This window comes from Anopheles bellator, chromosome 2 (assembly GCF_943735745.2).
Source record: "Anopheles bellator chromosome 2, idAnoBellAS_SP24_06.2, whole genome shotgun sequence".
Taxonomy (NCBI): Eukaryota; Metazoa; Arthropoda; class Insecta; order Diptera; family Culicidae; genus Anopheles; species Anopheles bellator.
In genome coordinates, this window is record NC_071286.1 from 9,935,449 (window position 1) to 9,949,913 (window position 14,465).

Below are 14,465 nucleotides of genomic sequence, written 5' to 3' on the forward strand. Positions count from 1 at the left end.
TGCCTCTTTTGTATTTTTTTCCTACAGGGAGAGAAATCAAAAGTCCACATATGGCCCCACGGACCGCTGATTGGTAATCCGTAAAGTCACGTTGATAAGGTCCATCATACGCTGCGATGATGATGGATCGCTGCCAGGCGGAAGTGGCCCCGATTTTTGTTTGGCTCCACCAAAAAAAACTCGCTCGATTGGCCGTGCGCAACTTATGCCGGAACCGAATTAATCAAGCAGCAATCAGTGCCGTGGAAATGTGCCCGCGGAAAATGTTTAATTAAACGTAACGCAAGGACCACCCCGGGAGAATACAACGTACAACGGAATGTTAAAGAATCGGACACAATTTTGCTATTTATTTTTATTAACTACATCCATATAAATAGTGGACTTGCCCAAAAGCGGACTAGCCCAAAAGGAAAAGCTACGTTACTTCTTAAGTTCCTCCTCCTCGAAACCGTCCCACAGTGCGGACCAAGCCTCCTCCTCGATCTGGAAGTTCTCTTCGTCCTCCTCGCCTTCGCTCTCGATTATGGCGCCATCGTCCTCCTCGGATTCGGCCTCATCCGTCCGATGGTAGCTGTGGTGGTGGTGGTGATGGTGGTGGTGCTCGTCATGGTGGTGGTGGTACTCCTTTTTGCTGCGAATCATAATCCGGGACCGCTTGAGGCTGTAGTTGAGCCCGCGGAACTCCTTCCAGTACATTCCCATCTGATCGTGCGAGTACTCCTTCCGGTACGCTCCGTTCAGGTTGCTGACCCCCGGGGCGAAAGACGAATGGTCAGTCGGCGACAGTCGGCGCAGTCCTGTGCTTTACAGCGACCTTACCTGTCACCGCACGAACGGAACCACCAGGCGCCATGGTTCTCTTGGGCACAGTTCCCCTTGTCCAGCTTGTCGTTGTCCCGGTCGTAGGTCGTAAACGCCATCCCGTCGGAGCTCTGCAGCGAGTTGCCGGCGCTCCCGATGTACCCGTGCAGTTTGGCCAGCTTGTAGTTGTACTTTTCGCCCTCGATGCGGAAGTACTTGTACTTGGCGTACGCAAACGCACCGTCAAAGTCCTCGAGCAGGATGAGCAGCTCGTACTCGCGGCCCCGCGTCATCGTGTAGATGTTCTCCAGCCCCAGCCAGTACTCACCGAACCCGAAGTACCCGAAGCCCTGCTTGTAGTGGTTCCACGGGCGGAAGAAGTTCTCCCGGCCATCGTACCGGTTCTGGATGACGGTCCAGGCGTTGTGGCCAAAGTCCAGACTGCACATCACGTACATCTCCTTCGTGATGTTGATCGCGATCCGATACACGCCCGTCTTGAGAATCCGCCGATCCTGGCACGAGCCGTACACGGGCTCGTCGAGCTCCTGCAGCGGCGGCATATCGGTGCTCGACTTCAGCGGTCCCAGCGCATCCACCAGGTACTCCTTCGTAATGCTCTGCAGGGCCAACGCCTTTGCGCGACTAAACGGAGGGTTGGCGTCTAAGTGGGAACGAAAAGGCGGTGGCACTCTCACTCACAACCTACCTCAGTTCCTTCGAGATGGCGGACGTTTGTTCCTCCAGCGCCCCGAGCTGACTCTCGCTGCTCGAGACGGACCCCCCGGCGGTGGTCAGACTGAGGTCGATGTTTTTGAGCAGGTTCTTGATCTGCCGGAGATCGACCTGCGCCTTGCCCAGCTTGTCGAACGACGCGAGCACGATCAGTACCTTTTCGCGGAGCCGCTTCAGCTTTTGGCCGATTAGCTCGCAGTTACACGTGGAGTCTTCGTCCAGCCAACGTGCGTTCGACTCGAACGGATCGCCGAAACCGTAAACCTCGCCACCATGATGATGATGATGATGATGATGCTGGTTTTTGTGGTGGTTCTTGTGCTTCTTGTGATGGTGATGATCTTCATGGTGATGGTGGTCTGGATGATGATGGTCTGGATGATGCTTATCAGGGTGGTGATGATGGTCTGGGTGATGATGATCCGGATGATGTTTATCAGGGTGATGGTCATGATGGTCTGGGTGATGATGATCCGGATGATGTTTATCAGGGTGCTGATGATGGTCTGGGTGATGATGGTCTGGATGATGATGGTCTGGGTGATGATGATCCGGATGGTGCTGAGGTTTCTTCCTGACTGGCTCGCTGAACGCACGTTGTAAGGCCACTGCCAGCGCTAGGGCCGCTCCGACCAACAGTAGCTTCGTGGGGATCATTTCCGTTCTACTCCTAAATCACGACTGCCACCCGACGGTGTCTGCGGTGTCCAGTGTACCGTACGCTACCACAACAGCCACCAAACTGCGTCGCCGTTCCCAATATCTGCCCACCGTTCACCGTTAGATGCCTTCAGAAGGAAGCTTTCTCTGTCGCAACTGGTTTTCGCGGGCCTGCAATCATCAACCGCCATCCCATTCACCCCATTCTTTGAACTGGTCCGCCGAAAGGCTATTTTCAGCAAACGGGTCACAAATTATAATAACAAAAACTAGGCACTAAATGACGGCACGTGTGGAGGCACCGAGCGAGAATCGTCTGGTTTTTTCGATCGCCGCAATCGCCGATTGATAGGCAACGATCAACGTCAGCAAACCAAATCTGTCTCGGCCAAGTGCAGCGGCCATTCCGGCGGTTCCAGAAAGATAGTCGAAAGTGCAAACTGGAAGGTGTGTCTTATCACAGCCACCAAAACACCATCTTCACTAATTCGGCAACGATCGTTCGCTCGTCGTCGGTAGCCCCAAGAAAACCGGTCCCACTCGAGTTCCGGACGGCGGAGAGAACCTGTTCGCGCGGCACAATCCCGTGTCTCATTTTTATGACCTACCTCTAGTCCGTTCCGATGTGGCAAATGAATTGATAAGCCTGGACAATCCCGGGGGTCCGATTTGGTTCGCCATTATGTAAATCGACCACACAAAACACGCGGGGACCAGCATCGGATAGAGGAATGCACCGCCATTGACGTCAGGGCGCGCGATGCACGGTCCGGGTTGGCACAGTGACCTTCGGCCACTGCCACAGTTCGGTGAGGCTGTTTAGCACAAGTAGCGATTTATTCGAATTCGAAACCTCACACTTTCCTCAGTAAATTCATCTAATGGTCCCACGATTTTGAGCGAAATTATGAGGTACGGAAGAATCGGAAAAAATACATCATTAGTTGACGAAATTAACGAAGTTGACTAGCCGTATTTATATTGATCAAGCTTGTGGTGATCATGGCTAATCATCAAGTCAAGAGTTTGATGTTTGTTTGCCACATGAACGGTTTTATTTCAATAGTAAAAAGAAGATGAAGCTCTACTAGACACCACACTTACCGTTGTCTCGCATTACAATCTCATCATCCGATGTTGAGACTTTTGGGCATCAACCGTTTGGGGATTGGTCCTTCGTTCTGTCGATACTAGAGTGACTAGTCCGTTGTTTGATGCTCTTTCTTTTCCTGGTGGAACGATTACCTGGATGGTGCCCAGCATCCAAACTCATCAGAATACTGCCGTCGATCGATTAATCTACGCTTATAAGACACCGATACCTTCTAGTCTTAGGTCACTCTGAGAAACCAACACAACCCTGAAAATAAATGTACATTGTGACAATAAAGTATCCGGAAATTTGTGGTCTTAAAGAAAATGCTTTATTCGATTTTCGATTATTTTGTGGCGTTAGATTGCTACACATGTCAGTGACTTATGGTGAAAAGTTCGGCCATTTTAAACTATCACTTAATCTTTGACAGCTGTTTTACTGTGCTCGTGTCTTGGCCCATCGGCGATTTTTTACTCTTTCAAAAAATGGATGGCAAGGAATCTTTATCAAATTTGCTGTAGAAAACGAAATTAAGAGCTCGGATGCAATCGAAATGTTGACTATGGCAAATGGTGAAGCTATTGAGACCAAAAGCAGCGCTTATTGGTGGTTCAAATTTTTTTCAGAGGTCCAAGAAGATGTCGAAAATCCAAGTTTGGTCGAATGAGAACAGTTTTGCTTACAGTTTTCTTCGATTGCAGTGGCGTGGTGCACAATGAGTTGTTGCCGAAAGAGAGAACGGTCAATAAAGAATATTTCCTGCAAGTTTTGCTCAATTTCCGCCACAAACGGGAAATTCAAAAACGAAACCCAAAAGTCGCGAAAATGTTTGAACAGACCACGTGCATACGAAGTTTAAGCTCGTTGCTTGTGTGTGAATTTTTGGCCAAAAACTATAAACTGATGATACCAAAGCCACCGTATTGACCAAATCTGGCCCCCTATGGCTTTTTCTTGTTTCCAAAACCCAAATTACCGCTTCGTGATCAATTTATTTAGGAGAAGGCAAAAATCGACGATGCGACAAAACTCTTTCACACAAAAAAGTTGTGAAAAATTAACTGAGCATTAAAATAGCCGAAAGCCATAAGTCACTGACTTGTGTAGCAATCTAACGCCATAAAATAATTGAAAATCGAATGAAGCATTTTCTTTCAAATCACAAATTCCCGGTACTTATTTGACAGAATGTAAAACGTTGAAGCGTTAGCGTTGAATCGTTGTAACGTTAAGTACCATCGATCTAGCCTGTTGCTATCAGAATCCGGTCAACCATTGTCGTTGTAGAAGCGTCCCACAGAAATTCAGCCATCTGTCCTGAATTCTGCGCTCTTCTTGGTCATCAGAAGCGTTCCATTTGTCCGACACAACGGAAACACTTCCGGCAATTGCTAGAGACCACCGACGAGATCCTTGCAAAAGAAGTAAAACCATCGCCCACGGCGAGATGCTCCTTCGGCCGCGTCGACTTTCACTTCACCGAATGCATCTGACAAATCATATTCGGTCTTCGTTTTCGACCCCTTGATCAGTGTAACAACTTCACCCGGCGTTCTGATGGTGAACCGGAGCCTTAGGGCTCACATTTGCAGCACAATGTCAACGTCCCAAAAATTGATATGTTATTTAATTTCCGGGATGGTCCGGGCCTCTGAAGGCCGCATCAAGGCCGTTGCGAGAACCTCATTTTTGCTAATGGACGTCCGAGCAATCGATCAAAGGAATTCCCCAACAAGCAAGCACCTGTTTCTCAAAGGATGCTTCCGCAAGCATTTCAGCTTGAGCGCTGTCGGTTAACGTCAAGTAGAGAATCCCGATGATGATGAGTCACATAATGTAACCTACACATAGTTGAAGCAAAAATGTTCCCAACTGTGTGGCCACTAGGGTGTCTATTTGGCACCTCGTCACACCACAAAGCAATAGTCCTCCCTGTCGAGGTCAGTCACTGCAACTGCAGACGATGTGCCGTACCGAGTGGTCCGGGCCAACTAATTAAACCCGAATATGCCAAAAAATTTAGAACAACATGAAAAATATGCTCAAAACTTTGTTCCATTTTTCCCCGGCAAAGACACATTGCTGTCGTACGGGACACAAAACTGGGGCACCCAGATATGATGGCCACCGGGATGGGAGAGCTTCATTCACCACGCACCCGGACCAGGCGACCTGTCGGGTCGGGGCGACCTGGAATTGCGAAACGAAATACAGTGCACCACTATCTTGCATCGCTGCCCCGGTGTAAGTCGCTGGACCAGCAGGTCAAAAGTGTCGTCCATTCGCTCTAGACATCATAATTGAATCGCTCCGTAGCTCCGCCCGGGAGCCAAGCGCCGAAAACTGGGTGCGTCCGACTGTACCCGCTTCGGTGCAGCTTGTGGTTTGGGCCCCAGAAACGACTCCCAGAAGTCCCGGGGGCACTAAAAGTGCCCAGACAGGACGACGGCCACAGGAGCGGAATAATTTATCGTGTCATAATAACTGTCGAAAACTGGACTCTGCGTGCCATTTTGTGCGGCTGTGCATCGGGACCCGGGACGGACGGGACGGTCTCTCCTATAGTGTGGCGCCCACAGTGTGGTCCGATGTAAATTTGCATGGCCCCCCCGCGCCGACGAGAGGAGTGAATAATAGAGAGAAAGAGAGACAGAACAGACAGAGAACCAGATTCAGGCTTTGAGGTGAAATGGAAAGCTTTTTCACCTTACCCGATGTAGAACAAACGGAGCACCTTTCGCTGCTGATTTGGGCAGAGCATCGGTAAGGTAAGGTTTTCGGTTCCGAGGCGTACAGCAGCCAGCAGGTAACCAAGGAGGACTGACCATATCCAATTTTGGCATGGCAAAAGATTCTGCCAGATCCAATATGTTGCCTGTGCCCGTCTTATTCCGGGCCAATGGATTTTACATAAGAACCTGGAACTCTTGGAACGTCTGTAGAAAACTCAAGAATTGTCCAAAGAATTTGAATTTTTTTTGTGATATTTAGACTGTTTCTGTTGAGTCAGTTCTGTTGTCCCAGATACTTACATAAAGCTAGATCTATGTTGCAGAAAATGTAGAGTAAATGGTCCATTTGATTGAATATAAGCGCAGAGTAATATAAATTGTGAGATTTTAAGCTTCTTTCCTACCCCTAGCACCATACTTCCATCGTTCCCGGATGAGAAAGCTCCACTCGATCATGGAACCTGCTATGTCTCGATCCAATCTACCGTTGTCCTTATGCCACGTTCTATTGAACGAAGGCCCCACGAGGCAAACCGTTTGATTCTTGCACTCTCCCGGAAAATGGGATGAAAAATTCGACGAATATTCAAACCCGATCGTCGTCGGCCAAGCCCAGTTAGGCAATGTTCTGGAAGGCCTCCGAAAACTTTCTTGTATGTCCACCGCACCATCACCGTGAGCGTAGTAACTCAGGAGCCTCTCTACCTGAGGCCGGCACCCCCAAAGGCCATATTTGACTAACTTGGAATGGGCTTACTTCATCGTCGCAGCATAAGAGCCCCCTAAGGCCGGATGGGAGCAACCAGGACGAACGGTCTCTATTGATGTAGGATCGTCGTCCGGACAGCGGTTCTTCCAGAATATTCGCAAATTTTCCACCGATGGTTCCATTTATCTCCCCTTTACTAATGGCGGTGAAACTATGGATTTTCCGTCTTTCCCGCAGGGGCAGCGTTCTTCGTCCCCGGACAATGGCGATCGTCCATCTTTGGACATAACTTGGCCCCGCCCGGGCGGAACGTGCCATGCAAACGACCGAAAGTGCATTCGCCGTGAAACGACGATAAAGCGGGCGCGAAGCGGGTTGCGACGACGATGTTATTGCGTTAGTGGCGGCCCGGAGACCGCCCGGAGGTCCCGGTGACCCAAACCGGGGAGCGAGTAATGCGATAAAATAATGTCCAGCTACGTAATCGTTTTCGGCAGCACCGCCCGGGGCTTCACCAGACTAAATGATTGTCACAGAACTTTTCCCGGACGTGCATCTTCGGAGCCGAAAACGAAAACGCCGAAACCGGGACGGAAGATTGAGACGTCCGTCAAAAAAGAAAATCGGAAACGGATCCCATTACGTGTCAGCTCGATCGGATGAATAATGGTGGCCCGGAAATGGAGTTGCAGAAGAAGCAGATCGAACAACCGTTTACAAACTGGCGCCACCGAAGAAACGAAAGGAAGCAACCTGCCTGCCCAACTCTGCCAACGTATGATTCGGAACTCTTTGAACCGGTTCCCGGTAGTCGCTCCCACTGTAGATTGTTTCCGCTGGTGCCAGTTAGTTGAGGGGCCGCTTCAATCAACAGTTCCTGAACTACAGTTGCTATCTCTGCCCCCCCCCCCCATTCCCGTTGGAATGAAATTTTCACTTAACGAAGGTCCCGAAATCGGTTCGAACGATAAACAGCTCCACAAACACAGTGCGCCAGAGCTCCACCGTTGGTGATTAAGACAAGGCTCAGCCCTGTGAAGCGCGCAGTGCACGAGGGGACCGTGTTGTCCTTGTGGCACAAAGCCTCCGGAAGGCGAAAGATTACCACCCCGGGGGCCAGAATCGGCTGAGATGAGCCAGATGAGATTATCGAACTCAACACTTCCGGCCGTCCGACTGGCCGAGCGACTTGTCGACCAGCCGAATGCCGAAGACATCGACGCGTTAGTGGCGTTTAATTGAATATTTGAAGCATTAACGCCTGCCACGCCGTCGATAGGGGTTGTTTATTGACCCTGTGCGGGTTGTTTTGCATCCGACTGTTCCACCCGTAGCCAGCCCGTAGATGCTCGATGCACTCGAAGTTAAATCACTCTGCTCGGAGCAGCTGCAAACGCGGCTGCAGTAGATTGGTGTTGGGTTTATTGTTGTTTGGCCATCAATAGACGGGCGTGGACGGAAGCGATAGGGCAGAGCTTTCGGCGTGCCATCGCAACGACAACGTTTTGCACTTATTCAATTACAAACTACATACGTAATTTTATACGGACACATTTCAGCACAGCCGGTAACGACGACTCGCGTCATTTCGGATTCCAAACGAAGCATTTCCGACACAGAAGCGAAGGGGGGTTGATTTGAGAAAAGGTTTGCGAAACAATTTGACGCTCTCCAGTGCGACATAATGTACTGTAGCATAACCGCAGCATCGAGGCAAGGCCGAAGAGCGTAGTAGAGCTCACAAAGAATCTAGGAGTATTCCACTTTCCACGGTTCCCAGCAAGCTACAATGACGCGTAAGATGTGACAAGATACAATAAAACGTGGAATGCTTAAAATTAATCTGAAAGAATTCCTCGCGCACTTTTTGTCGAATCCGGTCGATACCGGAAGTTTGATCGCTGAGCAGGAATCAACGCATGAGTCTGCTTAAAGCGATTCAACTCAACTCCGCTGATGATCCCTGAAGTGGCCGAACCCAACAGCAGAGAACAGTCCCGGGCACACGTGTGTCGGCAATTTAATTGCTCCGTTAAACGGGCTTCCGGGGCGTGGATGCTGTGGGCTGTCCCGATTAATGCGCGATGGGCAGTGCCGGGATGTGCAGGGCGGATAAGCTCCGGCGGCTCATCATGGACCCAATGATGAGCCCAATGAAACCGTACGCCAATGGATGATGAGCCGTGGCCCGAAACCGGTAGCCGTGTACCGCGCCGGCCGGTCTGCCTTAATGACCAGCGAGCGGAACGGGACAAAAAAAAAAGGGAACGCTACACAACGAAGACCGGAAAACTGTAATTAAAATTTTCTTTCGCTTGTTCAGTGGACTTTATTCGGAGAGGGCCTCGATTGTACCTTATGCTGTGCGCTGTGTCGCCTTATTTGTGACTCGTTATTTATGTGCGGTCTGGCTGTGTGCTTTTAACCACGTGCAATTATGTTCGCTGTGCAAACACCGCTCAACATGATAGCTGTCTTCTAGGAAATGGATACATTCAAAATGGAGTTCCACAGTTGCAGTGCTATAATTCCGGGAATTCATTTACCGAAGTACAAACAGCACAACAGAGTTTCAAAAGCTGATTGGGAAAACCTTAAAGTCGGGAGAAACTCAAAGTGTGTGATGCGGATTGCCTACATCTAGGCTACATAACAAATCCCTCGCAGTCCAAGCGACTGCCCGCAAGCTGCCGATGATTCTTGTAAACTTTCGTACCGTGTTCAAATAGTTTCCTGGGGCTTTACTATGCCTTTAAAAGGACCCCATAAAAAGAGGTTCCCCAAAAGAGGGTAGTAAAAAGGCAATCAAAGTGATAATGTACCTATCGCAGCTAAATGAAACACGAACTATAAGGGCTATAACCCAATCGCAATATCAAACAATGAAACATCATCGATAACTTTTACTGCCCCCCCATCAACGCGTATCGTCGGCCGGTTCCATTCCGAGCTCCGAGCCGGTGGCCCACTAATGAGGCAGCTTTCTACCGAAAGCCGAAAGAAATCCACATTCAAAGTAGAATTACAGTGCACACAAGCTAAATAAACCCATCATCGACCGTAACGAGTCGGGTCACGTCAACGGTGGCCCTAATGCGCTCGCCGATGCCGAGCTGCAAAGCTAATCAATCTAGGCCCCGCCCGGAAGCCGCCAGTTGTGGGGCCCGGTAATAAAGTTATTATGTAGGCCCGGGCTAGGAGAGAACAAACGGTCGATAGCATCTGCTCGGGGCGAGGGCCGCTACTGGTTTATGTCCTCAATTAACTGTTGTTTGATGAAAAGTTACCAATAGTTTGCCATCGCCATGCTAGTGTCGCATTAGAGCCGGCTGCCGGGGCTGGCCGATTAAGATCCGTTTTCCCGCGGAAGACCGCCATCCTCGTTGGAGTGTTTTTCCGCCCGCTTCCGGCCCACTCTACCGGCATAATCGTATGGCCATATGGTGATCGAGCGTCGGGTGTGTATGTGTTTGCACAGGCTTCCGTGGGATGGGTCATAAATCATTGAACGATTGCCGGCGCTCGTTAGAAACCGTCGGCCTCGGGGCTTCATAAAATCCGATCTGCAACCCTGGGGGCCGGAATTGCTAACTGGCACGCAGCTACGCTGAGCGCCTATTCGGCACCGGAGGCTTTATGAAAACAATTAATTATGAAACAAACTGTTTGATTCAATTTGGCGCCCGTCGCCGGCCCGAGGTGTCGTTTATTAGCGAAAATTCGAAAAACCGAATTCATTGTCCAAAAACAAAAAGAGGAACCCCCGGAAACACGGAGTTTCGCAGTGCAGCTCCGGCGTGCGAATAGAATTTTCTCGCCGCTCGGCCGCGCCGGGGCGATAATGAGCACTTAATAATTCAAGCCACCGCCCGTGCGTTCCATAATTCCGCGCGGTCATATTTGTGAGCGCAATTAATTTTCCAACATAAAATCGGGCCCCAAACGGGACCGGTCGGGCCGACGGGCCGAGATGAGCCCGCCTGGTGCACGGTGCCGTCCTCGGCGATTCAAGTCGCGTCTTCAGTATTTGGTTTACGATGCCGAACGCCGAATAAAAACGGCGCGAATCTTCTTCATCAGAGCCCGGGCACAGATAATTAACCAAGTCGATCGCACATAGCGAGCTGGGCCCGACTCCTTTAACAGGTATGTGATGGCTCGGTGCTCCGTTGGCCAAGAAATGCGATTAAAATGCGTTATTTATGTTAGCATAATTCGCCCAATATTAACCAGCGCGTGCGTTTCGCAGCGAGCGAGCGGAACAAAAGTTTAGCGTAAACACGTTCGCGCAACGCTGCACACGCCTCGGCCCGGCTTTTGTTTGGTTTTTCTTTCTTTTCCACACACTTTTCCGGTGGCCGGGCCAAAGTTTTAGCCAGCGTGCACCGCGCAAGCAGGGGCTTGTTACGGCCACAGCCTGAGCGCGGGCAGCCGAAGCGGAAAGACTTTGCCCGAGCTCCCGGCCACGGTTTGCTTGTGGTTTTGTGTTTTATTTCTATTTAGTTGCCCACGCTTGTGGTGGCCGATGGCGAAGAGCACACGCCGTGTATCGTGAGGCCAAATAGAAAGGCAAATAAAGGGCGGCATCTCCTTGAAGTAAGCCGAACAAAACCAAAGCCCCGGAGAGTGTTTACGCTGTGGGGTCGGAGCGTGCACGAAGTTGGCGCAAAACACGTTTGATGCTGAAGCATGGCCATCCTTAGCATGGCACTTGGGGCGGTGGGCCATAATTTGAGTACATTTAAATCCTTTGGATCGATTTTCATTTATTCTCAGTCTTTTGTATCCGTCCCATTATGCTTTATATCAATCAACGTTAGTTCCTTTGGCCGTCTCTATGAATTAACCACCCGTTAGCTGGATTCTTCTCCGAAAACATTCTCCCCATTACCCTCGGGGTGCGCTAACAAGTCAAATGTTACACACAAAAACACTTGGCCACGAAGGTCGCAGGACGTGGGAAGGGACCATTACTTACACGTCCATCAGCGGCCGTCTCATTACCGGGTGTTCACCTGCCGGCAACCGAACCGGTTCACTTTGTGGCTAACGAGTTTTTCCGCCGGAACCGTGTGCCGACCGTGCCGTTTGGCTTTTTGTTTACCAGTTTTTGCACGTCACCTACGATCTTCCTACCGACGACGACGACGAGGACGACGGCGGCGATGAGGATGTCTTCAGCGCCGACCTCCGCAGGTTCTAAGGAAACGAAAATCATCAACCATCCGTGTGCCGGACCTTCCAGGTATAATCAAGGGCTGTGGGCTTTCGGGGAAAAGGAATTTTAATTACTTTCATCTCTCCATCCACTGCGAGCGCTGCACAACATGTCTCTATTTGATACATCAGTCAATATGCTGCCTACCTTCGCTGCTCTTGAGGTCCACTCGAGGCTCGAGTCTTACGTGCGATGCTCAGCACGCTGATGAGTAGACAAGGAGTCAACACGAATGACATCCTTTTGGTTTAATTTAAATTCGTTAAAACTTGTGCTTTGGATGCTTCCCGAGCTTCATTATGTAACGTACTGTTATTAGACTATTTTGTATTGGGGAATCTCCTTGCTCAGCTGCACCAGGCGACAAGTACATGCAATTCTCATTACATGGAGGCTTCCGTGGCACTGCATCGCAGATACACCGAGAATACAGAGAAAGGTCCTAAATAGCCCTCAATAAAGAAAGAGTTCGGAGTCGGAACTAGGCCTTATTTGGAACGCGAGCAAGAATTTCATAATTTAACCGACACTCGGGACGGGCTCTGTAATTATTTCGGCTGACAGGAGTTCAATACCTCGTCGCCTACAATCAGCGAGTGATGGTGTAATCCTAGCCAAAAGAAAGCACTCAAATTAATTACCACGGGGAAATCTCATTAATAGCCGCCCGCAGCCCAACGGGCGGCTCTCACTCTCTCGCCCACTTGCTATGTGTGCTCAACATGCACGATTGTTTACGACAAACCACACGCAACGCAACCACAGCACGATTAAATGGAATGACCACCACCTGCTGCTGCTGCTGCTGCTGGCGGTGCTTTCATCTGTGGGAAGAAATCATAAAAAGATGTATGCTCTCTCACAGTGGCGGCGGTGGACCAACCGACCGACCAAGCCCAGCTCAAAACATAATAATAAACACCTAGAGCCTTTGTAGCAGCAGGCACCAAGAAGCGGCCCTTCTTTTGTGCGCTGAAGGCGCGAGAAACAAAAACACCGTACAACCCAGCACCCAGGTTGCCCGCATAGTCGGTGCTGGCCATCATGTCAGCCGTGTCGCATCACATAAAGTCACCGAGCGCACCAAAGCTCGACTTTGTAGCCCCCGGAGCCGTGGCAACGCGCGACAAACAACCCGCGAGCGGCTCAAAGCAGTGCTGGAACAAAAGGAAACGCCGCCCCCAAGGGGGGGGGGTGGATTTCCCGGGAGGGAAAACCCGTCGATGTCCCGGTAAAGTGTTTAGCGATGGATGGGCTACGGTGTAGGGCCTTCGCTTTCGCAGACTGAGTGACTGGGTGTTGTCTCACCCGCTTTACTGCTTGCTTCCTAGAAAAGTACGTACTTTGTGGGGCTTTACTCATACGGTGTACCAAAAAGGGCTGCTCCACACGGGCTGCGAGTCGGGACCACTCCTGTGGGTTGCCAAAAATTCGCAAAAAGAAACCATCACAAACAACCACCATTTGATTGGCTTTATTTTTCGATAAACAAAGCCCAGCACGAAACGTCGTATGCGTGCAGGAAGGGGATCTTAGCAGGCGAACGCGAACATGAACGCGGTTGCTAAGCACTCAGGGTGCGCTGTAAGAAGCGCCAAAAGTGGCAAGGATATAAAAACTTTATTGTAAAAAAAAATATAAGAAATTGATAAAGTTGCAAGGAAACCTATAAAAAAGAAAGATCGCAAACAAACAGGCCTAACAAAAGGACAAGCGCAGTGCTGAACAGATTAAAATATGTCAGCAAAACCTGAAGTGAAAAGAACAACCGAAATCTTCCAAAGATCGCCTGTAAATGCTTTTGTGTTGTGTTTTATGTGCCTGAATGGTTTCATTAAGAGTCTACCAAACGAAACCAGTGCGCAGCCCCGCACCGTTGACCGTTGGGCGCACTGGACGATTGGGCAATCGGAGTGGCACGGAACACGGTGCTGGGTGCTAAAATATTTATGGTGATTGATGACGTCGGATTTGGTCCTGCTGGCCCCGTGCGTCCGTCTCGCGCGCTTGGTGTGTGAACGCGCTGAAAAGGACGTGTTTGTTTGATTTATACAGTTATTTATTTATTTAGTGTTGCCGGTGTGGCCACGCAATCATGTCGGTGTGCGCCACGCCACGCACACCCTGCTGTTCCTGCCTGTTGAACACGGAACACGAGCCGAACCGAGCCGGAGAAGGATCGGAGGCGAAGCTGCCAGGTTCTGCGACATGCACCCATGCGCCGCCGCCGTCGGTTGGCGTCACTTTTCCGGTCCACTTCGCAATTTGGGGAATGGGAAAATTGTTTTTCCCCGCGTTTGATATGGCTTAATATTTGTTTGGTTTTTTTCTTCTCACTTTCCACTGTCAGCAAGCCAGCCCGGGCCAGCCAGTCTGTGGTGCCGCACCGGGGACCCGGGAGTGACAGGATGACAAAACGAGCAGCTCATACACGGGCGATGCAAGCTGTTGGGCGAGGAACTTACATCGTCTTACCGGGAAACTGCATGACTGGCGCGCCCTCTGCGGTGA

General features: G+C 50.3%; 1 protein-coding gene across 1 annotated transcript; it reads right to left on the minus strand.

Annotated features, from left to right (window-relative positions):
- Nucleotides 1–423: 423 nt before the first annotated feature.
- LOC131212498 (angiopoietin-related protein 6-like) lies at nt 424–2,196 on the minus strand. The gene is made up of 5 exons (XM_058206389.1): nt 2,119–2,196; nt 1,514–1,890; nt 823–1,449; nt 605–748; nt 424–574 (listed from the first exon to the last, which is right to left on the minus strand). The coding sequence occupies exons 1-5, from the start codon at nt 2,194–2,196 to the stop codon at nt 424–426; spliced, it is 1,377 nt and encodes a 458-aa protein (XP_058062372.1).
- Nucleotides 2,197–14,465: the final 12,269 nt, after the last annotated feature.